Source organism: Sphaerodactylus townsendi, linkage group LG08, assembly GCF_021028975.2.
Source record: "Sphaerodactylus townsendi isolate TG3544 linkage group LG08, MPM_Stown_v2.3, whole genome shotgun sequence".
NCBI classification, from domain to species: Eukaryota; Metazoa; Chordata; class Lepidosauria; order Squamata; family Sphaerodactylidae; genus Sphaerodactylus; species Sphaerodactylus townsendi.
In genome coordinates, this window is record NC_059432.1 from 28,666,159 (window position 1) to 28,691,262 (window position 25,104).

Below are 25,104 nucleotides of genomic sequence, written 5' to 3' on the forward strand. Positions count from 1 at the left end.
GGCTTACATTGTTTGGACCAGAATTCTTAATCCCCGCTGTCGTTACCAACTGGATTGTGCCAGTCTTGGAAACAGTGACACTGTCAGCAAAAAACACAAGAATCGTTTTTGATATCGTTCACCATTTAGGCATTTTGCTCAGGGCCTCCAAGCCTTGGTCTACTCGCAAGATGCCTCCAGTGACATCACCGCATCTTACTTGGACCATCTGAGCCCCATGAGATGAACGCCGGTGGAAAGCTTTCATGTTATAAACTTTTATTTATACATGTACAATTGTATAATTCTAAGTTAAGAAATACAGCCTCTTGTATCCTTCAGGATCTATGCCTTTTATTGCACATTGCTTATGTCATCCTTGGCTATCTACTTGAGAACTCAAATGCTTGGGACGGGGAGGCCCTGGGACCACCAATGCCACTCTCAAGGTGTCGGAAACTTCATGCCGAAAGGTGAACGGCCCAAACCACTGGAGCCTCTGGGATCATGGCAGATTAGTCAACAAGGCTGAGGTTTTGGATGATTTCATGGCTTGCACTTGCCATTACAAGATAAGGGATGGTAGCTGGAGGGTTAAGGAAGGAGTCTTTTTTGCAGTAAGTATGCACTGGATTTACCCTTGAATAGGGGTAAGTTACAACTGGTAACAAGGCACACTCAGTGACTTGCGTGGCATGAAAATCCAGTTTGATGATTCCAAAGGAGCTACTTGAATAAAATGACCTTTCTTGCCACTCCTAAACTCTCACGGAGCAGCTGGCGTTATTCTGATCCAGCACAAAGTCTGAAAACGCTGGGTACAGAAAAGGTGCCCAGAATAAAAAAGAAAAGAAAAGAAGGATCCAATCCATGTTAACTGAGGGGAATTTGGCTTCCTCAATCTAACTCTGTTCTTGAACCCCCTGCTCATTACATTGGAGGGAGTCAATCCAGGCATTCCGAAAGGAATACGTGCACTAAAGTGCCCCCAGCATTGAAATGAATGCAGGAGCTCTTCACAAGTGGGGGGAGATTTGCGGACATATTGGTTCCCTGGTACCTATACCCCGTTACCAGCACAGCACAACAAGGTTTGCCAAATCTGCAGGCATTAACTTGGATACCCTTTGGGTTCCTTTCACAGCATTCCAGTGGCTTTTAGTGAACAGTATGGGCATGATTAAGAACATGGGTCCAAATCCCAGGTCTTTCGAATGGAAGATGGACTATGCAGAATCGGGGATATGACTTTCAGTTCACCCCATCCTGGCAGACTGAAGCAAAAGCCCCTTGTGATCAAAAAGAGGAAGTCAACAGAGGGCTGAATACCATGGCTGCACACTCCCCCTTCCCTGCAAAGGGAGATGTCTTTTGGCTCCACTGAAACAAAAGAGAGATACGTGTCAGCGGCAGCACATGGTGGACAATGGCCACTGGTGCTTAGTGCTTGGAACGGAATCAGTAGTCGTCGTATGCCAAGGAAAGGCAACCTTGCTTACAACTTTGTAGCCCTGCAAGGCGGGGGAACAGCAGCCAGGAGGGAAAGCTCTGGGTGCCAAAAGAAACACTGATTGCAAGCAGAGGAGAGACAGGCTGCAACAGATAAAAATAAATAAGAAGTTCCACGCGAAACACAAGCGGCAACTCCAGATGAGCTACAGATCGCTGGGGGCAATTTCCCTCTCCTTGCTGTAGGAGATTTGAATACTCCAACTGAGGTCAGAAATCCAAACCAGGGCCAGGATGTCCGTGGACAACATTCCTAGAGGTTCCAGTGATTATGGATTCTATGTAATATTTCCATCAGAAAAAGCCACTTACATGTAAAAATTTCACGTCCTCAAATAAGGCTGCCTTAAGTAGGAAAGATTTTGTAAGGACAGTCCGAGCAGAGGGGAGGGAGAACAGGCTAAAATGCACATTTCCTGGGTTATGAAGTTCAGCAAAAAAATGAAATAATTTAATTCTATCCCTGCATAGTTGAGAAGTACAACATATTTACAATTATAAGTTAATTCTAAATTATTTCTCCTGCTGTTAAAATTGATTTTTTCTTTACTCCTACAGATCATCTGATTTTGCCCACCCACTTTGAAGTGACCAATGAAACTGCAGAGGAGAGTCTGCTTTTGCTCTCCCCCCCACTGCCCCCCTCTCACAGGTTTTTTTTAAAAAAAGAAAACAAAGACACTTGGCTTTCAGGATTCTGGGATCCTGAAAGAGGCATGACCGTTGATGCTGATGCTGGAGGAAGGAACAACAGACGAGGAGTCTTCCTTCTGTTCTAAGAAATGTCCAGATCTGATGCTGGAGGGGTGATGGTGGGGGAAGATGGCGGGGGGGGGGCGCAGTTGTGCGTTGCTAATCCTCAAATTCCACTTTTTAATTTAACATCCAATTCTTTACACTGTCTCCTTGGCTCAGATCACTTCCTCCAAAGTCTGCAGGCATTTGAAGAGTCTGAGAATAAAAAACAGAAACCACCATCAGTCTCCAGCATGTGAGAGGGACAATAGAAACCCCATAGAACCTGCCCTGCACCCTCTTCTCCCAACTCCATTCGGTTGTCTGGAGCAACCGGAAATGCAAATCTGCCCTTTGAAAGGTTATCCTCTTGCTATCTGACAACAGCTGCACCAAGAAACTCCCAGAAACAGCATTTGGAAAACAAATCATACAGGTCTCTCTGCTTCCCAGGAGGAGGAGGAGGAGGAGGAGGAATCATCAAAATAAGATGGAAGAAAGAGAAACCTCTAAGGAGCAAAACAATGGCCAGCAACTACCACCAACAAGCAGGGCTCTCCAAGAGGTAGCTTGGCAGGAGCTCTCCTTAAAGAAATTATTGATGACCCCATCTACAATGGAACATCAGTTCCTTCACCCCACCCCCACCCCACCCACAAATGCATGAGCATATGCCCACACAATCAAAGCCCTACTTCAGAACACAGACGAGTCTGGGGCAGGGCTAGAGGGACCTGGCAGGTCTGAAAACAGCTGTTTTGCAGACTTCAATCCTGCCAGAATTCACAACAGGAAGCAGATTCCACAACTCAGTGACATTAGCTGATGGGAAATCCCCATTGCAGACAAAGTCTTGGAAAAACAGTGAAAAAAAATCTTTGTCTGATGAGAGGGGCATCGTTCAACTCAACTCATCGTGTATGGGCAAGTTGGCCACTTGCTCAAAGGGGCTCTGGATGTTAGAAAAACCCTTGAATGGATGCATGTTCATCATGTGCACATTAATCTTGCAGTGGTGGAAATGGAACGTGCAGAGGCTCCCCTCACTTCTCCAGCTTGAGTGAATCCTGCTCCAGATGTTCAAAGGAACGTCACTGGCAGGCACAGCTCAGCTGATTATATATATGCTCTGTTCCACAGAAAGACGCTAGTTCAGTCAGTTGAGGTGCAGCAGTTGAGAACATTGTATGTTTCTGCATTAGAATATAGCCCCAAATGACTACGAGAATTATCATTCATTTTTATGTGCTGACTTTGTCAAAACTATCAATTTGTGCATTATTGAACATGGCACTTTGATACAAGAGCATTTGTGCCAAAATGTGAGTAGGGCTAGGGAGGAACTAGGACCCAGGTGGGGCATTCTGCAACAAAGAAAGTCAGGTATGCTTTGTTCTGTGGCAGAGGAATATACAACCCTACTACCATCTTTCTGTGGAACAGAGTATGGTAACTTCTTTTGTAACACCTCAAGGTGTACTTAATTAAATTAAGCTTTCTGCTGAGCTGTAGCAAAAAAGGACCCAATAAATGCTGACCTCTAAGCCATTTCTGCTGTGCTCCCAGAAGGGCATCCCCCACACTGGCAGGGTTGTGTAGGAGAAGCCAAAAGAACTCTGAAAGGGCAAGCTGAACCAAGTGCCCCAGCAGAAGGAGGGCTTCTTGATTCAGGGATATGAATGCATGGGAAGTTTTACATTCCTTCAGGGCAGAGTCTAAAAATAAGTACAGCTGTGCCTTGCTTGGGGATCACAGGAAAGGAAGCCCCGGCAGCTCTTACTTTGACCTCTATGGAGCCCTTCCACAACAGCTATCCATGCAAGGACGCCTGCACTTCCGACAGTCGGCTGCAGCTTGGCGTGCCCATCTTCTGCGCTCTCTGATAAAGGTCTGAATCTCCGAAGTAACGTGCCCGGTATAGTAAGCCTTCTTCTATATAGACACATAAAAAGAAGCCAAATCACTGAAGTTATCATCCAGGGAGCACGACATTCACTTAAGTTTGTGTAATAGCCACTAGCAGACATTTCCACAGAACTCCGTGGCTCTAGGGCCATGCTCCTCTTATCTCTCCCACGTTGTCATGTGCCATCTTGTGCAGGAAGCTGCAACCGAGTCAACAAAACAAACTGTCCCAGACATTGTACTTGCTAAGATAAACTGCAATAACTTCTACAGCTCTTACAGCAGAATAAAAATCAACAGTGGGCAGCGTGGCCAACACCCGTCGAAGACCCGTCAGAAATTCCCCGCACAGTAATTTTAAAGAATCTTTCTGTGTGCTTTAGGACAGCATCGGCAAGTTTACCATGCCACATTGCAAATCCAGACACTAAATGGTGGCTAAAACAATTGAGAACCACTTAGTTGAAGCACCAGAAAATTTAATCAGCACTGAATCAGACCTGCATATATGTGTCACTCTCATCATTTAAGAACAGCCTTTTAATGCCCTTTGCAGTCGAGGGCTAATTAAAAAAAAACCTATGTCTCTGAAGACATAACTTCTGACTCACAAAAGTTCATGCCAGAATTAATGTCATTAGCCTTTAAGGGGCCACTGGATTCTTGTTTAATTCTGCGGTCACAGACAACCCATCAGGAATTATTTGCAGGCATAGTTTGCATTCTTAAAAATGTGAAAACCCTCTCCCGTTATGGATAATGAAATTTGAAAAGCTTTCTTCCTCTGCAAGGGACTTCCTCTGCATTAGGAGCTGGCAAAGGTAGAGCTGAAGCTTAAGGAATCATGGAAATATGCGACTTGTAAGGAAAATAAAATGGTTTTCAAGGTAGACTTCCCCATAGTAGTGTAACGCTTCTCCGGATCTGGCAGGTACAACATATGAAGTATAACACTGTAAGGATTTTATATTTGTGCCAAATATACATCTGAGCAAACTGCTATGACTGGAAAGTAAGAACCATTATAGAGCTGGGCTACTTGCAATGGAGTCAGTTTGTACCAAAAGATACTTTGAGCTACCTGCCACTGTAAGACCCATCTAAAGTCAGAGCTGTCACTCTTTCGGAACATGTATTTCGTGTTGTACCAAAGAGAACAATATGACCTGGGAGTGAAGTTTTTTTAAAAAAATGCTGGCTCACTTACTCTGCTGTTTCTCCTTCCAGCAGTTATTTCTGAGGTTTGCAATATAGTCATCTTCCACGCTCCTCTCTACGTTCTTCAAGTTTGTGCCCGCATATTCTTCTGCAAAGGTGTCGGATACGTAATAGGCCACTTTCAAGTGCTCTGTTGATCTCTTGTGTATGTGGCCGACAGACCTGGTCAAGAAGGTGAAGAAAGAGTCAAAAATCACTAGAAGAAGACAGGACACTGGGAGAAAGGAATGGCTAGCCTTGTCAAACGTGCACATTGCCAAGCCAAGACCAGGGGCTCAATAAATTCTCCAGTCCTTCTAGCTGACAAAAATGGTCTCTCTCTCTCCCTCTCTCCCCCTCCCTCCCCCTCCCCCTCTCTCTCATGGGCTGTGTTCAATTTGGTAGGTCCCAAATCGCTAAGACCAATTGCAGGTCAATCTGTGAACAGTGATGATGTAAAAACAGAACTTGTTGGTTGCTTTTTACTCACAGAGAAGAGAAATTCTGCATGTGCCAAATCCCAAAAGAAGACCATCAAGGCCATTTAATAGTCCATTTGCCACCCAGAAGGATTTTAAAAAGGGAAAATACTTGAAACAAAGAATGGCATATGCCATCTGGAATATGAGATGGTTACAATTTTTGACACTCCCTCGATAGATTCCAAGATTCTGTAAAAAATTTTTTTTGCCACAACTCCTCTCTGTGCATGTGCAGAGTACTCCTAAGGAGAGTTACACCAAAAATCTTCCCTAATGACCAGTGTTCTAGATTAGAACATATAAAAGTTGAGCAGTAACCAATTTGCTGTGCTTCTCAGAGCTTAATATTAAACAGGCAAGCAAATCCTTCTTTCTTAAAAGGAAAGGCCAGCCACTTCTTGGAAACCACGGCTACCTTTCACTTCCTGAGGGAATGCTGGGCAGTCTCTTGGCTTGATGCACTGGAGAACATTTTACACAAGCAGAAGAATGGACCCAACAGCTGTAATTCCATCCTCCTTAAAGGCTGGGCCTTGTACTCTGTACAAATGCAAAGCAATTGCTCTCTCTTCTGTCCAGCGACAGGGGAACTAATAGAGGGGCTGTCATTCCGTGTTTCATGGCATTTATAACATCCAGGCACTGGTGGGTCAAGAACCCCACGAGTCTGAAGCCTTCATGGCTACAAGGAAAAGCTTTTAAAAGGGCAAGACGGCATCTGCAGGCGAGGGTGAAAAGTTTCCACAGGCTGGAGAGGTGAGACCCCGCTACTCTTGAAGATTCCAGCGGCCTTGTCATAGATTTTATTTCTATTCTGCTTGGAGGGGCTTATGTGGGAACGTGTACCCAAGCGGACGTGTACCCAGGCAGGGACAGTCAGAGAAAACCAAATGCATCGGTTGGATCATGACAGGAACATCAGCTGCATTCAGCCAAATTGCAAACCTCCTGTTTGACCCTTCCTGGTACAGACAATGCCAGAGCGATCGCAGGCCCTCAGACTGCTGCCCAGAGCAGCCGGCCTGAAACCCAGGAGGGCCGGCATGGCTTCTGCAAAGCAGGCTGCTGCTCCTGATCCAGACAGAATTAGCTCCCACAACATCAAAACGCTCAACCATTAAAAACATTTGCATATCGGCTGTAACGCATGGCTCTGCCGAGTGTGAACCGAAGCCTGCCAGAGGCACCTCCGCACACACCCAGATTTGCTTTTATTACAGTTATGCACCTATTGTTTTGTTCAACCCTCAACCTGACAAAGAACTCAAAGGAGGCCAAAAGCTTGTTCGCTGCCTTCAGTCCATCCCGTTTTTGTTCTGCCGGGACTGCAATCGTTCGCCCAAGAAAACCCAAGCTAGTTGCAACAAAACCTGCTGACACTACTTTGTTCGAACTGCCTGACCCGACTCCCTGCAATTTTTTACAATAGCAGGTACTTCTGACTGAGGAATTTTGGATTCTTCCTTGCAGTAAACCGAAAGCTCTGACAGCATCTCCACCTCATGCGTGTTGAATGGTGGCAGTTAGTAAGGAGGGAGTCAAGTCTAACCTGGAAAAGGGTTCTAGTTTTGTGGGAGGGCTTGTTTGTGCAGACAGTGATCTACAGTGAGCACCAGATTGATCACCCGGAAGCAGCGCCGAGATGGCTTCTGAAGGCCTATCTTTGTAGCAGTCAAAGCTCTTCCCACTGCCAAGCTCAGATTCCCAGATTTCCCTAAACTGCTGCCTGTAGAATGCAGTGAGTCACCATCGCCTCCTGCTGGCCGGTGCTCACGCTACAGCTTCAGTGACAAGCGCTACAGAAGAATGCATTTGTTGTATTCTGTTGCGGAGGAAGCAGATGGGATCAATGCCAAGAGGTTTGCCATTTGGCTGGATGCAGCTGATGTTCCTGTGATGAGCCAACTGATGCATTTGGCTTCCTCTGTGTTTTAAGTTTCCATCCAGTTCTTTACTGGGGGGAGGGGGGAATTGGAGGGGAGGATATTTATTCTTATAAAAATGAGAAGCGATCTCAAAAGCTGAGAAAGAGTGGTCGGATCAAGTGCTGAAATGCAAGAGGAGCTCTGGGGGTTCCAATTTTCTCCCTGACCCAGGGAACAAAGTAATCTTAACCTGAAGTATAAATCATATCTTGATAACTAAGAAACAATCTCAAGCTTTACAATTACTGGAGTAGAAGGAGCTGAGAGATGGCACACTTAAGGCTCAGGATGCCCCCCACCCCCCGGCTCATTTTGCCATTACAGGTAAACCTAAAAATCTAGGAGATGCCCAGAAAGGGAACTTCCTTTCTTAGGGTGGCACTGAGGATGACTAATTTGGGCTTGATGGTGTGAGAAACAGGAGCCTACTGCCCTGGGAAAGATAGGGCGGACTTAGTTTTGCATCCAAATGCCTGCTGATCTGTTGCCCCGCCTATTCATAATCAAGTTAGCAGGCGGTTTTGCTGACAAGCTTCCAGTATTCCAGCTGTCCCTGGTGAGTTTGCAGGGCTACATGGACATTCAAAAAGCATCCACAAATGCCAGGGCAAAATCTACTATTCTGCAGATTCCTCACTGACCCTTAAAGAATCACATCACCTTTTGTGACACCTTCCCCGATCTGTTCCCTGAAAAAAAATCAGAATCCTTTTGCCGTACACTGATCAATACAAATAAGTCTTAATTTCAGAGGAACTGTGTTTGCCTTGCATGCAGCCACTTTGCCAGGGCCTGGTGGAACCGAAGCCGCAAGCAGGAGACTTAAATACTGCTCCTTCAACAAATTTTCCAAATCTCACTCCGAGAAAAGAGAAATCATTGCAAGAGGACAGCTGCCTCAATTACCTGGCCAGGAAAGCATAAGAAAGACACACACAGATGGCATGGCGAGTAGAAAGAAGCCACTTGAATACATTGGCTTTTTTCACTGTGATAGCACTGCAGTGCTACAGTACATTCCCAGAGCAGATTTGAAGCCCTGAACAGTTTAAGTCCAGAGTTCTTAGGAGATCACTTGCTCCCAACTTCATCTGTCAATCAGCTCTCCCGCTGAAACCTCTTTTTTCCTCCCCCTCCTCGCAGAAGAGAGACAGCACCCAGCCTGTCAAAGACACACTTGCCTGGGCCCCAGCCTACTGACCACCAAATGATGGGCTAAAACATTTTGATCTAGCCCCTGGTCTCTGTTGGATCTCCAATTATTGGTTGTGAGGCCTTGTTTTACCCCACTGAGAATGTTTAATTTGAAGTTGTACCTGTATTTTGTCCTTGTTAAGATGTAGTATCTATCTAGTTATATTTATTTATTTTCTGTATACTTATTACCCTCCCATCACCAAAGTCCCTGGGAGGGGGTACAATCACTTTTCTGTTTTCGCTTGTCTCAGCATAGAAATATTTTAAATCCAACAAAACAGCGAACAGCTCTCCCTTCTGACTAAAGCCCAAAACAGAAGATGCCAGCTGTTTTCCTCTGCCCACCCCAAACGTATAAGAAAAGTCATATGTCACACCTACATCATCTCGCAAGAGGCCCTTTCCAAAGAACAGAGGTGTCACTAGCAGACCAAAACATACTGAAGATCCAGTAGAGATACTACTGTGTGGGTGGCCAGAGAAGGCACGCTGGCACAAGTAACAACAGACACGATAGAGCACACACAATCAGCAACACCTCTAAAGTTGAGCTTCAAGCTTCAACATTCAGCATTTCAGACATTCTGCACATGGCAAATGTGCTGGTGCCAAACCAGAAGGTCTGACCCTGAAATATGAATATCCCAACACTTTCCCCAAAGCGAGCATCTATCCAGGGGAATGTGTGCAGTGGAAAACGAGCAATTTAAACACAACCCACGGATTGCCAAACAAACAGGAATTACAATTCACACCTGAATTCATAAGTTTAAGCTGCGGGTTTTTCTCCTGCCCTGATTTAAGTCCATCATTATGCACAACGGGAACCGGCTTGAAGGAGAATAGCTTCTCTTTCTTGGCATAGTATGCAATTCCACAAACTATCCCCTTTCCAGCTTATCTAACCTCCCCACCACAGAGGCACGTAGAACACTTCAAATGGCCATGAAACTGATCACTTGGAGGTGCCGCAGTCCAGTGGTTACAGCACAGGCATCACACGCACGTGGTTTTGAGCTCAGTGCCCTGCTAAAGGATCTTAGTTGGATTACAGGGCAGAGCTGCAGCCCAGCTGCACCACTCCTGATGGACCAACTGTCTAGCTTAGGGCAAGGCTGTGTCCCCACGGACACACAAACACCTTACCGTTTTTTAAAAAGTTAAAATTTGAGCTCTCCGACGCCACATGGCTGAAACTGGTCGCCTCTGTTGTGAAACAAAACAACAGATACGTCTGCCTTCCTGCAAAACAGCCAAGGCCCCTGAGTTCTGCACTCCATGAAGCTGGCGAGGGAGGGAAGCAGCCCGCCGACTGCTGCCTAGCCAGTACTTTGCAGCCTTTACAGATAAGCTCTGCGACCTCCCAAAGCCTCCCTCCCTTTACATTTTATTCTATTGATAGGCCAACCTTCCCCTTGCAGGCTTAGGGCGGCTTCCATCATAAAAGCAAAACTGACACAACACCTCAGTCTATCCTATAAGAATCTAGTACAATTTATCCAGATGCCGTAAAAACTCTTGACAATTGAAACGTGGATACTGATTTAAAAAGAATGAACAGGACAATTTCGAGGGGGAGAGGGAAACCCACTGGATGGGCCTGGTGGAACAACTCTGGCTTACAGACCCTGTGAAACTGTGTCAGATACTGCAAGACCCAGGGCTCATCTGACAGGGTGATCTACTATCCCACACAGAAGGTACTAGGGGAAAAACTAGGATGAAAGAGAGAACAAAGAAGCACTACTCTTGGCCAAGTGCTCTGGTCCAGTTTCACCTCCCCTTGTGGTTTTTTCAAATCCCTGCTCGTGCAGGCGGCAGGAAGGAGAGATTGGGCTGACAGCTGGGAAAAGGGGCAGGTGGCACCAGCCCAAATGCTGCCCTTTGCCAACCCCTAATGCAAAACAAGCACACACGCACAGAGGTCCATTCAAACACGATGTCCTTGGAGCGTATCTAGGACTTTCCCGGATAGCGTCATCGTTGCTCATTAATCAGCGGGTAGAGCTGGTCCCTGCGCAGTGAGAACTGGTTATCTCTGTGGTACGACAGCAAACGGCCACCTTTCACATGACGAGGAAGCAGCCATCGCTGCGGGACTCCCGGTATCAGTTTGTTTTTCCTCAGCAGTGACAGACAGCTGGCTGGAGTCACGAGCCTTGGCTCAGCACTCCTGGGAGGAAAGAAAGAAGCAGGGTTCCCCCCCCACCCCCCCGCTGCTCAGGCCATTCCGGGCTTGATTCACTGAACTGTTGATCCTAGAACTCCCTCAACATCACCTCAAGGTGCACAAAAAAGAAATGCACAAACGATTCCACACAGGACATGAAAAGTGATAAAAGTAGCAATCCACAGGCTTGGAAGAGAGCAACTCTGCTTAGAATTGTACCGGAAAGCACATGGCACGATAAGGGATCTTCTCCCTTGCAAAACAGCAGCCTTATCTAGAACGGCCAATGTGGCCAGATTTTTCAGTTCGCAGGAAACAGCCAGATCTGGCAGCATTTTCACCCAACCAACCAACCAAGGACTCCGAGGCTGCTGCGGAGCCTCTGCTACACGAATGCCTGAGCAGTTCCTGTGGCTCTTATCTCAGCAGGCAGCAAGTCGTGCCAGGAAGCAAGCATGAGGAACATAAGGAAGAGAAGAAAAACACCATATAGGAAAGAACATGTGCAACGAACCAGAAACGGGCAAAGAAGCCCTTTCCTCCCAGTTCCCTCCAGGTACCCAACAGGCCGGGCCTCAGTGTGCTGAATAAGGTAACAGGAACTCACGGTCTGTGACTCAGGCTGTACGGCGGACTTGAAACCATCATCTGGCTGAGCGCGGACACAATGATGAGGATGAGGATAGGCATCAGCTGGACAAACAGCCCAAGGCCACCCTGGGGAGGAAGGAGGGGAGGGCGTCAGGGGAGGTGCATTCACAAGATGGCTCCCAGATTTCTCCCCAGTGGGGACCCAAAGTGGCTGACATCAAACTCCGCTCGTCCGTTTAATTCTGACAACAACTGTAATCTGGGTTAGGCTGAATTGTGTGGCTGGCCCAGGGTCATCCAGCAAGTGTCCATGGCCGAGTGCGGATTCGAATCTGGGTCTCCCAGATCCTAGTCCGATGGTCTAACCACTGCACCACGAGGGCCAAATCTATCCTTATTGAATTTTGATGCCTTCTCCTCCCATACTCATATTTTCAAACCTTTGACTATCTGTGAGGCTATTATGACAGCCCAGACTGGCCACTATGTTCAGCCCCTTCTTATGTTCCAAAGGCTGAAGTCTCTATTCTTTCAGATCTCCTATTCTGCATTCACTGAATACAGAATTTGTTGCCAGAACTGGTTGCCAGACAGCGCCTGAAAACACCGAGTTTGATAGACAGCACCCAGAAACGCCAACAGGATTTCTGAAAGCTCTAAAGGCACTGGCCAGTTTGGGGTTACTGCTTAGAGATTATTGTGGGTCCACAGGACGAAATGATTTAGAAGAAGAGTTTGGACTTATATCCCACCTTTCTCTCCTGTAAGGAGACTCAAGGTGGGTTACAAGCTCCTTTCCCTTCCTCTCCCCACAAAAGATACCTTGTGAGGTAGGTGGGGCTGAGAGAGTTCTGAAGGACTGTGACTAGCCCAAGGTCACCCAGCAGGAATGTAGGAGTGGGGAAACACATCTGGTTCACCAGATAAGCCTCTGCCACTCAGGTGGAAGAGTCAAATCTGGTTCTCCAGATTAGAATCCACCTGGGCCTTTGGAAGAACAGATGGAGTGACGATGCAGAAGCCAGAAGAATGTTCTCACAACAAACACCAACGAGCGACAAGTGCTGGGGGTGGGGGAGAGGGAACATGGACCTGGAATTCCTTTTTCACATCAAAACGGCAACCATTTTTGGAATGTGTATGATGGGTTTGGTAATATTAGCATTTCAGTATAATGAAGGCAGCTGCTCGCTCATTATCTCTTCATTCCCAGAAAGGGAAGACAGCGCCCCCTTGAGTTGGCAAAGAGAAAAATTAATAAAACCTGTTAGGATACAAGGAGCATCAAAGGCACACTGTTTTACTTAGGTACTTCTACGTTTCTTGAAACATTATAGCTCTCTCCTCTTCTTGGTTGCAACTTACATCGCCCTGGTGTTCTCGCCTGTCTTGCCTCTGGTGATAGGTATATCGCATCCTGCCGTTGCTATATACGTGAACGTTACCTGTGGGTGAAAGACACCTATGAGGGACAGTTGGAAACACCTCGTTCACTAACTAAAGGAGAACATAGGATAGGACACCAGAGCCGCAACAGAATGTAAAACATTCTGTGCCTGGAATGCTGTTCCATCAAGTGACTGACTGCAGCGGTAACTGAGAGAACAGGGAGAGGCCTGGAATGAATCCATAATGGCCGAAATAACAGACAGGATTGGTCAAGAGGCTGTGATGGGAAAACCAGGTTAATCAAACTACTTGGGTTGACATTAGGTTGCATTCCTGTGGCTCCACTGTGCTAGAAGTGGCCTTCCGCTCCACTGGAAGAAGCTCTTGGGACAAGACCCCATCCCACTGTCAGGCTCTCAAACCCTGAACTGAGTTCCATGGAGGTTAGCAAAAGGTCATGCTATGTACTGAGTTTAGTACCAGAGGATTCATCTATTGACACTTTGGGCTGGCTGTTACAAGGAGACCTACACTCTTAGTTAAACTTCCTCACCAGTACTGTAAAAAAACAGACAGTTGGTAAAGTGTCTAGACCAGGGGTGTCCAACTCTGGTCCCCAAATGTTAAAAAAATAAAGAAAAAGTTCATGGACTACAATTCCCATCAGCCCCTGGGGCTGGCCTAGACTATAGATATGGACACAGTTCAAACCACAACAGGAATCTGTAACTAATCCCGCTGTAGTTGCAAGCCCACGGCGCTCATTCCACAAAGCACAGGGCACAAGTTTTTCTTTTTCAACTAGGATTGTCCGCAGTCCAAGAGGGCTGCCCACGGTTTCAACTGAAAGCGATTTGTTCAGGAAAGAAACGGGTCGGTGCTGCTGGCATTCCACCAGGGATCCTGGCTGTCTCCTGAGCCCCACAGAGGTCGGAGCCCTCTCCCTGCCTACTCCCACCTGCCCAGCCACGCAGTTCTTCATGCAAGCTGCCACCAGGCCACCCCACGCCCTCAGCCATCCAATGGTTCTGTGCCCAAGGGGATCTCGTCTCACGTGGTTCTCCCCGGCGTTCCCTCCAGGCAGGCTCCACCACTCTCGGAGGCTTCCCGTTGCGGGCAGGGGTGCAGCACTCCCAGGTTCTTCTTCCTTTGGGCTCTCTATTAAGGTTAGGGCCTGCCAGGGAGACTCAGGTAAGTACGACCCCCCCTCCACTGCCCCCAAGCCCTGGTCTTCTCTTCTCAAGAGGTCCCCGAAGGCTCAACTCTGCCTCTGGTGCCTCTTCTCCTTCCGTGCCTCTTGGGTCCCTGTCTGCCGTGGCCTCTATGGGTCAGTGCCAGAAGATGACGCAGGATCAGCCCGATTATGTGAAGGGGAAGGGTCTTCTAGAGGGGTGCCCTTGATTTTGACAATCTCCTTGGATCTCTAGGCTGGCCACCCATGATGCTGTCATGTATCTCTCTGCAGAGGTCTCCCACAGCCAAGCTCCAAGACATGCAGGGCTACAGAGCAAATGTGTGCAGGGATACCGATCTACCAAGTATCACAAATTGCGACATTAACCATGCGACGAGCAAGGTTAAAGGCTGCAAAGGCCCACTGCTGGGCCAGAGAGCCAAAAACCTTGGGAGCTGGCCATCACAGAAGCCATGCGTCAGGCCGGGCTCTGGCTTTGCTTGCCTATAAGGCATGCTTAAACCAATGGGAACTTGAGGCTCTCGGCATTCCAGCTCCTCCAGGTTTCTGGTGGTGTTTGTGACTGGGATGTCCAGGAGACGGAGAGACTAAAGATCACACTTGTATGTTTGAGGATGTTTCAAAACTGAACATGCACGGGGGCTCTTGGGCTTGTTTGTAAGTTTATGCAGCCATTCTGGAGCAACACTGAATGCCAACCCTGTCTGCCTAACCTGCGTATTGCCCTTTCCCAGAAAGGTGATAGTGCCAAAACCCTAATACCAGATTAGTGCATTAACTCCAGTACATATTTATCCAATTATTTTGTTGCTGTTAAGCAGGCCTTTTTTAAAAAACAGACCTTTTATTTATCAGCCGCAGACTAGTAACATGCTCCATGTCTGTGATGGTGAGGGGATTTGGCTGCTACTGGTTTCTCTCCCACAGCTGCAGGGCTTTCCCAGCGGAACAAGCCCAAGTTTTACAGCAAACACATTCCAAGCAAATAAAGCTTTTTATCAAGCCCTGGCATCTTCTGCCTTTAGGACAGACAATAAAACACAACGAGGCCATCTCTCCCACTGGGAAAAGACAAGCGCACGCTAATAAGCGATCTCTGTCCAGACAGCAGAAAGCACTCACGACTTGATGTTATTATTTTTTTTATTTAGAGCAGAGCTGGCAATTTTGGCCAATTCCTGGGTCGCAAAGCCTCTGTTTTGTGTTTCTGGCATGCAAAAGGCTGAATTCAAAAGTGGGGCACTGCAGAGTCCTGATTCAGCAGCAAAATTAACCCCTAACCACCTCTAACCCGGGAAAAACCACAAGCCTGACTGCGGCCGGGGGACAAGCGTGGTCTTCACAGAGTGCTACGGCCACAGATGACAGTATCACAGTTTCTGCTGCTGAACTGGAACTGCATAAGCCAAATCCACAGTACTGATGCAGGGTCTAATCCTTGTTGGGCGTCATTACAGAATTGCGGGTAGCAGGTCACAGGAAGTGAAAGGCTACACTGATCTGTTGCATCCATGGAGTTTTGAGTATGCAGAATGACCAACCATGGACAGCGCCCCCCCTCAGCCCCCCCTCCCCCAGCCTAAAGAACTAAATTCCAAGAACAAGTTTACCTGCTGATCTGCTGGTTGAATGAACTGCCCCTGGGGATGTTCTCTAGACTTGATTTTGGCACTCTGAGGCCCACTCAGCCACTTCCTAAGACCTGCCACCTTTTGCAAAGTTGAAACTTAACTAAAAGCAGACGTTTTAGTTTTTTTTTAATTGCAGGCAGATTCTCTGACTCAATTCAGATGATCAAAGAACTGAGATGACAGCCGGGAAGGGGCTGCGGGTGGGACCCTCTGGGTGTTATCCTCCCAGCCAGGCCCCTTCAGGCGTCATCAACCAACCCACTGCACTTTGCAATACAGATTACAGAGGGCTACTAACAGACAGCAGGACAATGCAGAAAAGGTCCTCCAAGGGGCCGAAGCAAAGAAGCCGATCCACATGCTGCAGCGGGTGGCAGCTCCACACCTTCCCACTGTGTCAAATTGGACCTGCGTACGATGATCAGCCATCATCACAAGGGAAGACGCTGGGGAGCTCCGTCTCCTTGCTGTGAGCTCTGACAGACAAGAAGGGCATCCAGGGGCATCTCCTGGCCGATGCTCCCCCTCTCTTCCCTCTCCCGGTAGCTTTGCTCTCAGGGAAGGGAAGACTCCTCTCAATTCCCAACTGATCCTCTGGGGAATCCTTTTCATTCATCCTTCCCAGCAGGAGGGTGCAGATGTGTGACTAAGGGATGGAGCTAAGGGATGGAGCTACAATACATCAGACGTGTATTGTGTATGTGTATAGTCCGCAGGTGCAGATGTGGACTAAGGGATCGAGCTACAATTCATCAACCCAGGCACTTCAAGTCATCTTTAAAGGTAGATAGCCTGGCCATTTTCATTTTTGTGAAGCTAAACTGGAAGGGGAAATACTGCCCCCTCAAAACTGACTCCCCATCCCCACAGAAGACCAACTGGGCTACACAGCTGACTAGGGACTCCCAGCACGTCTTCCCCGTCTCTGATGATGCTATTTGCTGACATGTCTGGTTGGCTGTTTGCCCAGCTTTGCAAGCCTGGGACCTTTCAGTCAATATTGGACAAACAGGGTAATCCCCGCTTATCTACGATGCGCCAGTGTTCTGGCATGAGAACGAGGAGAAGAGCTGGCCGAGTGCCCCCCCCCCCGCCACCCCTCGCGTGCACTCCCCCCTCCCCCAATCACTTCAGAATGGACTTGAAACAAAAGGCTTACTAGAAGGAAAACCACCCCCAAAGAACATATTGAAGAGGTCTTCAGGGGAAATGTCAGCTTCGAACCCGCGGTGGAAGTCCGGAGGGCCGTGTCCGTGCCGGGTGGGACTGATTTTCGCCTCTCCGAACTGGTCGTACTGCTTCCTCTTCTCCGGGTTGCTCAATACTGCGTAAGCGTTACCTATGGCTGAAAGAAGAAGACAGTCAGTTGTTTTCCTGCAGACGACAGCTAAGTCAGAAAAGCTATCAAGCCTTAGTTAAAGAGAGGAAGCATGGTGTAGTGGTTAAGAGCAGGTACACTCTAATCTGGAGAACTGGGTTTGATTCCCCACTCTGCCACTTGAGCTGTGGAGGCTTATCTGGAGAACCAGATTAGCTTGTGCACTCCTTGGCCTAGACACAGTTGTTTGGAGCTCTCTCAGTGCCACCCACCTCACAGGGTGTTTGTTGTGGGGGCAGGAAAGGAGATTGTCAGCCCCTTTGAATCTCCTTACAGGACAGAAAGCAAGGATATAAATCCAAACTCCTCCTCTTCTTCTTAAAAGCCTCATTACCTGGGTGGCCTTCAGCAAACAGCCTTTCCAGCTCACCCACCCCCTCCATCTGCAGAACAGGGACATTCACCCACATCCATCTAACAAAGCTGTTTGTAAAGATGATCAACAGAATGTATGTGACACATCTGGACAGCACTTATGAAAATGCTAGAAGAACATCGATAACAGCAGCCACTCTTCCAGTGGTTGGGTGGTAAAGATTTATGGCCTGCTCCAGCTTTTTTGAAAGCCACGTCCTCATGCTAGACCAACGTCTTTCAAGGATATGTGCAAATGAAAGGAAGACCAGGCCTTCTGAAGCACCAATCCAAGCCCTTCGCCCAACCCATGCATCCTCTTCGACACATGATGAGTGCTGTTATCATGTGACAGCCAGTGCGTGCGTGCCTGCCCACATCCTGCCCAATGGGGCACTTATTAAGCATTGGTGCTCCTCAACTCAGACAGCTTTGGGTCCAATGACAGGACCTGTGGACCCAATGACATCACCCATAGCTGGAATGCGCTAGTTTAGACTGCAGGCAGGAGAGCAGATGCCATTGTCTTCTCTCACATGAAAAAGCAAATCCTTGCACACAGAAAGCTAGCACAACAAGGAAAAGGTTTTCTTCCTAGCTTTGAACGAACAGGGAAGGTTTTTAATTTTGGCTTTATTAAAAGGGAGAATTCAAATGCCTGATTCCCCCACCTGCTCTAAAGTAGTCGGGTCCAGCAAGATAAGCCAAGTGGAGCTCCTGCTTCTTTATTGGTTCCTGACTCCAAGATGAATGATGGCCCAAGCTGGGAAGCTAGAAAACGTTGCTGGCTCTTAAAACTGTGAACTTGCCTACAGTGAACGTGTCTCAAAAGGAAGTCTCTCTTGGTCAGAGCACTGAATTAAAATCAGAGAGAGAGAGCTGCGTTCGGATCCCGACTCAAAAATCAAGTTCACTTCAGGCTCTTCCAGCTTCAGGCAGTCTCCCTCTTTCTTTAATTTAAGGATACAAATGGAGGCAGGGGGAATCATTATAGGCTATCCTGAGTACTTTGGAGGAAGGACAGAATAAGAATATAGTATTATTATTAGTAGTAGTAGTAATAGTAGTAGTTAGTAGTACTTCAATGTGCAGCTGAAGAAAATCATGTAGATGTACTGAAATTAGAAACAACAGTGAATAATCGTATTCCTGGCTGCTGTAAAGACAAGGCCTATATCACAGGCTGTGCAATTTATTATAAAGTGCAATGCGATCAATAGAACAACATATATACTCAAGTTTATGCACACATTACTTTTATACCTTCAGTGTGCTCACAGACTATACCGGCTATATTGTACCACGGCAGCATTTGGAACTGTATACGGTGCTTGGTTCGCCTGTATACAAAGCTATGTATCTTCCTTGCGACTGAGGTTGTGAAATATCAGTGCTGTCCAGGGGCCATTTATTTATTTATATTTATACACTGTTGTAGGATTTAAAGTAGTATGTTGTATGACGTATATATTGTTTAGGAATCCCCCCCCCCACTCAAGCCAAACAGCTAATTATCTAATTACCTTGGTTAATCCAACACAAAGACAAGGCCCGACCCTCTCTCGATTTAATGTTATGCCCTCCTCTTTTCTTCGTGGCAGGTTCAGAAATCTTGATAAAGCGCAAAGATTGTGTCCCTGCAGCCCAAATCAGATTGAAACCACAGCCCATTCCCTCTTCCATTGCCCCCAAACCAAGGGTGTCAGAGACAGATATGCAAATTCCATCCCATTACTTACTATGGCCCTCGGCTGCCATTCCATATCTTTTAAACAATTCTGATTCTACATTTGCTGAGATTGCTGCAAATTTTCTTCTTGAAGTAACTGAAAGAAAATGATTCACTAAACCCGCCTATCTCTGTAGGTATAGAACAAATGTATACAACCCTTTTCCTTTTTATTATTTCCATTCTTATTTTATCATCTTATTTTAACATTCTGATATGCCAGTAAAGGCTTTGAATTGATGTATATATTGAGTTCTATTTACTGCCCAGCACTTCATAATAAATTGCACAGCCCATGATGCAGTGCTTGTCTTTACAGCAGTCAGGAGAACAGTGATTCACTGTTGCTTCTGGTTTTACGTGGTACTCCGCTGGGCTTTTGTTTATGATGCACTGAAATTATAATTACTCAAAAAGTCCTTTAAAGCCCATTATGCTTCAACTTCTGGGCTTTCCTTGAGAACTTCTCATTTATTTTCTTCTTTCTTTGCTCCCACACAATCTGTAAATTACCGCATTAACTCTTCAGATCTACCTGCATGGTCAAATCCACAAACACAACACAGACTGAACATTTCGTTGGAAAAATCACTCTCCCCAAATGACGTGCAAAGAAATGCAACCGAATGCAAGAACTCGATTTACCTCCAAATTACGACAGAGCTTAGGTAATGTGTTGGGCCCCTAGACAACCTTAAGCAATGCTGGAACCGGGGGAAACAATTCTGCAACAAGATTCAAGTTGCTGACCTCGACTCGTCTCTTAATGACCAAAGTATATTTCTTCCCCCCACCCCCCTTTGGACATAACTATTTCTCAGTTCCATTTGTTCCCTCTTCCAGGAAACTACTGTACTAGACTCCACGCGTTACCCCACAGTTCACCAATGATTCAGTAGCTGGATAAGAGGAAATAGCTAGAACAATGTCGGCAATTCAAAAGCCTCCTCACGAAGCCCAGCCAGAAGGGTGCGTTCACAATGGCTGGCATCCTCGCCTCACGTTCTGCAGAAGGGGAACATTTCCATCAATTCTCCCTCCTGCTGCCGATCCCCCGCCTTGCCCCCATCCTGTGAGGGTCCCCCCGCCTCCCAATTTGGGAGCCTCATGGGCTGCAGCAGGAGGGAGAAGATGGGGAAGGTACTCCACAAACACAGGCTTCATTTTGCAAGGAGATCTTTCTGGAGTCGGACTTGCCTGGTTCTGCCTCCTGTAATTCTGGTGGGAGGTGGGTCAGCAGACTCTTGCTTAGGGGGTAAAGTGGTTAATGGGAAGGAGAGAATGAGCAGAAATCACAGCCCCTCTTCCAAAGAAGTGCCCATCAGTGGACTTGTATGGTGGGATCCAAGCAGGGATCATGAGTGCTCAAGGTGGAAACAACCCCAAGGAAAAACCAAAGGCACACGATACCTGTGCGGTTCAGAGTTCTTTCGGCACAGTCCTGTGCAGAGGTTCTCTAGTTTCAACTCACTGAAATCTACGTCCTCAGGCACGACTGTCTCTGCACAGAATTGTGCCATCAGCTTAAGAAACAAAAAGAAGCATGAACAATTATATATTCCAGAAGTATCTTCTCAGACACTGAACCCACACAGCTCATTTAAAAGCTTGCGAAAGGCTCCTCCTGCCTGTAAGGCAGAGTGGTTAGAGTGTGGGACTACGACCTGGGAGAGCTAGGTTCGAATCTCTATTCTGCCATGGTAGCCTGATTGGGCCAGTCACTCAGTTTCGGCCACGTAGGGCTTTTGCGAGGTTAAAGTTAAGGAAGGGAGAATGTTGTAAGCTGCTTTGGATCCCCACTGGGGAGAAAAGTGGAGTATAAACATTTAAACCCAATAATAAAAAATATAAAATGAATTTGGCCTGCTTGCTGTGCTTAAATCAATGATGTGCTGGGAATGCAAAGTGTTGTATCTGCTTTAGCATTCAGAAGGGAGGGCTTAAAAATGTCATCAGCAGTGATGCCCCAACGTTGTCACATCTTTAGCCAAAGTGTACAAGCTTCTACAGTTTTTTAACTATATGAATAGTTTAAATGCAACCAGACGGCTGAGCAACAGTAAACTCTCGGACACCCAGAGAACGGGGATCGACTACAACAAACGGGCAACTGCAGGCTTCCCTGAGCACTGGCTCTGTCTGAGACGAAGACGGATCCACACGATCTACAGCAAAGCAAATCCGACTTTTTTTACAGGCCTAATCCAAGGAAGTCGAGGAATGTGATGTATTTAAAACGAGACAAAATGTCACACTGTCAGCCGTCCCGAAGAGACCGAACACTAAAGCGCCAGCTGATGTCAAGGGCAGAACAGTATTAACCAAGACATTTCTGACGAGCGGTCCGGTTTCTTTCTGTTCTCTGAAGCTAAAGGGAACAACGCTAGTGGGCCCTGCTGGTGCTAAAGGCAAGGAGTGCAAATGGAGCCATGCAATGGAACCAGGTTAAAGATTACCTCCTGGAAGAGAATAAAGTGTATCCTGCCACATGCTCCTGTTTGGACTTGAACCTCTTGCTAGAGCCATCAGTAAATATCATCACTTAAGTCTACAGGTGAAGGAACCCGCCTTTTGCCACTCTGCAAAGACAGAAGGACAAACGACTGAAGAAAGGTTTTGTGCTAGATTGCGGAAACGTCTAGAAAAATGCAGATCTAATCTAGTTCCAGTGCCTAAAGGATTAGCAGAACCTTTTTTCTGTCAAGTGCGACGGGGCTTCAAAAGAACCAGACGACCATCGACAGAGTTTGCTAATTTCTTTGTTTAACAACCCGATGACCTAGAGGTCTTTGACGGAATCAGTTTCACAGATACTATCCTCTACTTCCACCCCTACATAGAAGCCCCTAGAGCCGTGGTGGCAAACCTATGGCACTCCAGATGTTCATGGACTACAATTCCCATCAGCCCCTGCCAGCATGGCCAATTGGCTGATGGGAATTGTAGTTCATGAACATCTGGAGTGCCATAGGTTCGCCACCACTGCCTAGAGCTAAAATTTAAGTCACAGCTAAAGTAGGTCCAGAATCAGTATCAGGTAGCAAGGAAGACAGAGAAACAAGGGAAGGGTTTGGAAACTATCAATGGCTACATACAGAAGTCTTTCAGGGGTAACTCAACACACAATCAAAGAAAATATGAGAGAACTGTAATACACACAATTGATTCGAGGGAAGAGGATTTATCCTAGCCAAAAGAAAAGCCCCTGATTACTCTGGGATTATTTTAGCAGTCTGTGGGCCCAGAGGGCAAAAGAAACCGAGGGGACAATCCTTAAAAAAGAAAGTTAGGTTCAAAATGGGACCCCCAGTGAGAAGCACAAGGGTCTGAACAAAAGAAAGCAATTAGTATCCCCGGAAAACAAGATATTCAAATGACAGGGACAAGCCGACTTGCCGACTTGGCATATAACTGATCCCAAGTGCAGTTCCAATTGAAGAACCACAGAGGCAACACAATGAGGAACTTCCTTGTCTTTCTGAAGAAAAGAGCGATCAACAGCGCCACCAATTTCAGTAATCCAACTGGCCACCCCATCCAACAGTGACACAAACCCAGCTGAGAAAGCAGCAACAAACAGCCGCCAACAAACAGTAGGAACTGGCTACTGAGAGCAAGGAGTACTCTTTGTGAGGTTTCCATGAGCGAGAAGCTTGAAAAAGACTACCTAGGTTGGGGTGGCCAACCTATGGTGCTCCAGATGTTCACGGACTACAATGCTCAACACCCTCCCCCATCATTTTAGACTTGTCACAGTTTATTACCAACCCCCCCCCCTCCATTGCAATCTATGCAGACCTACCAGTGATCTAAATAAAAGGACAGCATAATCCACACAGAATAACATAGGGTCCCACCAGTAGGTAGAATAAAGGAAGATGCACAAAGATTGGTCCACAGATTCTCCCAACATACAGAATCAAAGACAGCCTTTAAACCCATCAAGGCTACACAAAGCACACCCTTTAGACTGCCTATATACAACGCTGCCAGGTGGAGAAGAACCAAGCAATGATTCAGTGTTGAACACCCCCTTTGGCATCCAGCCTGCTCTCTCCCCGAGACACCCTCATCCCCCAGCCGTGAAAATAAATTATAAGTCTATAGTTTTCATGATCAAAAAGTTGACAGCTTCAAATAATATAGCAACAAATTCTGAACAAACAAACCTTCGCTATCTGATCCTGATGATCATATATCTAATTCTAAAGAAGTGCAGATTAAAAAATCCACACAGTGGGGCCATATACGGATAGGGAATTATTTTTGCACATCTGGAAGAAGGCTAAGTTTACAGAAAATCTGAAACTTTAAAAACTTCCCAAACACTGGTATAAAACCCCGAAACGAATCAACATCTGCAATAAGTACAGAAGGTGATATCTTTAAAAAAAATCCTGATCAAGATCTCAGTGGTCATTTAGAGGTTACTAGTTGGCACTCCCAAGCAACACTGCCCTGGCTTCCGTGTCTTGGTGTCAGTCAACCAGAGCAGGGAGGAGGAACAGACTGAAAAAGGCCAAAGACAAGAGAGGAGAAGAGGAAGAAGAAGAGAAAGAGGCACAGGAGGTAAAGCTGAACACCAAGGTGGGCAGAAAAAAAGACAGTGGGAGGAAAGGAGGGGAGGGGGAAAAGGAGAAGGGGGGAGGGGGGAGGCTGCCAGGAGGTTTAAGACACAGTCATCTCAACTGTTTATTGAAATGGCCAACAGAGTTCAATATCTGTTTCCTTAATCCACATTCTCAAAATAGTTGCGTGAACTGGAGTTCTTCTCTGCTGAGAACAGATCTATGCCGGATCAATTTACGCGCACAAGGATGTCATCTGACTCATGTATGTATTACAGCTTGACTGCTGCACCAGCAGCTGGAAGACACGTTTAAGAAGCCACGTGTGAAACAAGCAAGCCAGTCTCTCCCAGGTTTCAACTGAATGGAGTAACGATCAACCTCCACTAACCTCAGCCAAAAATATGCCCACGCACAAAAATACCACTTTTGCAGAACCAGGCAATGACTCACAGAACAAAAGCCACGCCTTACCTTTAAAGGCCTCCGTAGCACCTGGTGCATGATTCTTATCGGGGTGAAATTTCAATGCTAATTTCCGGTAAGCTTTTTTCAGGTCCTCCTCAGAGGCGTCTCTGCTTACTCCCAGAATTTCATAATAGTCTTTACATTGTTTTACCCTAGAAATTAGAGAGTTGATCAGACAGCAGTTGTTAATCTGAGACAGGTAAACATATTAACTGTCCATCCCACCCCTCCCACCCCTTAAAAGGCAATCTAATACCACCCTCTCATTTTACTTTGTTGCTGGGATCAAAACCACTGCATCAAGTCACTGGCTGGGAAACCCATTCAAAGACATGCTGTGGTGTCACTGAGTCCCGCCCCCATCGCCATTCACTAACAGCAAACAGCACCTCCTCTCTCAACATACACCAAGCGGTCACCTGCATTTTGTCCTATGAATGGTCCCCTCTCTTTTCAAGCCTTAAAAGTCCAGGCCTGTATTGAAGAACGAAAGTCATGTTTCTCAAACTGCATGGAAATCAGATCTCCTTCTAGAATTATTCTACCTTCTGAACACTGCCTCCCACCCCCAGCAGTGGTGTAGCTTCCACGGGGTGAGATGGGGACAAATGCCCGGGGTGGGCCCCCGTTCGGTCACATGGGGGCGGAAAATTGCCCACACCCCCCCCTCCCCCTCTTGGCCCAGCCCGGCCCGGCTGCCTG

The 25,104-nt window shown here is 46.9% G+C and overlaps 1 protein-coding gene across 2 annotated transcripts in view; it reads right to left on the reverse strand.

The window, feature by feature from the left end:
• Window positions 1–241: 241 nt before the first annotated feature.
• Window positions 242–25,104, reverse strand: part of DNAJB12 (DnaJ heat shock protein family (Hsp40) member B12) — a 33,750-nt gene continuing 8,887 nt past the window's right edge. For both annotated transcript variants that reach the window (XM_048506116.1, XM_048506117.1), the window contains exons 3-9: window positions 24,409–24,554; window positions 17,065–17,250; window positions 13,056–13,135; window positions 11,707–11,816; window positions 5,336–5,508; window positions 4,004–4,155; window positions 242–2,439 (exon numbers count right to left, since the gene is read on the reverse strand). In XM_048506116.1, the coding sequence (XP_048362073.1) occupies window positions 4,034–4,155; window positions 5,336–5,508; window positions 11,707–11,816; window positions 13,056–13,135; window positions 17,065–17,250; window positions 24,409–24,554 (817 nt within the window). In that variant the 3' untranslated portion in view covers window positions 242–2,439; window positions 4,004–4,033. The remainder of the gene's footprint in view (window positions 2,440–4,003; window positions 4,156–5,335; window positions 5,509–11,706; window positions 11,817–13,055; window positions 13,136–17,064; window positions 17,251–24,408; window positions 24,555–25,104) is intronic.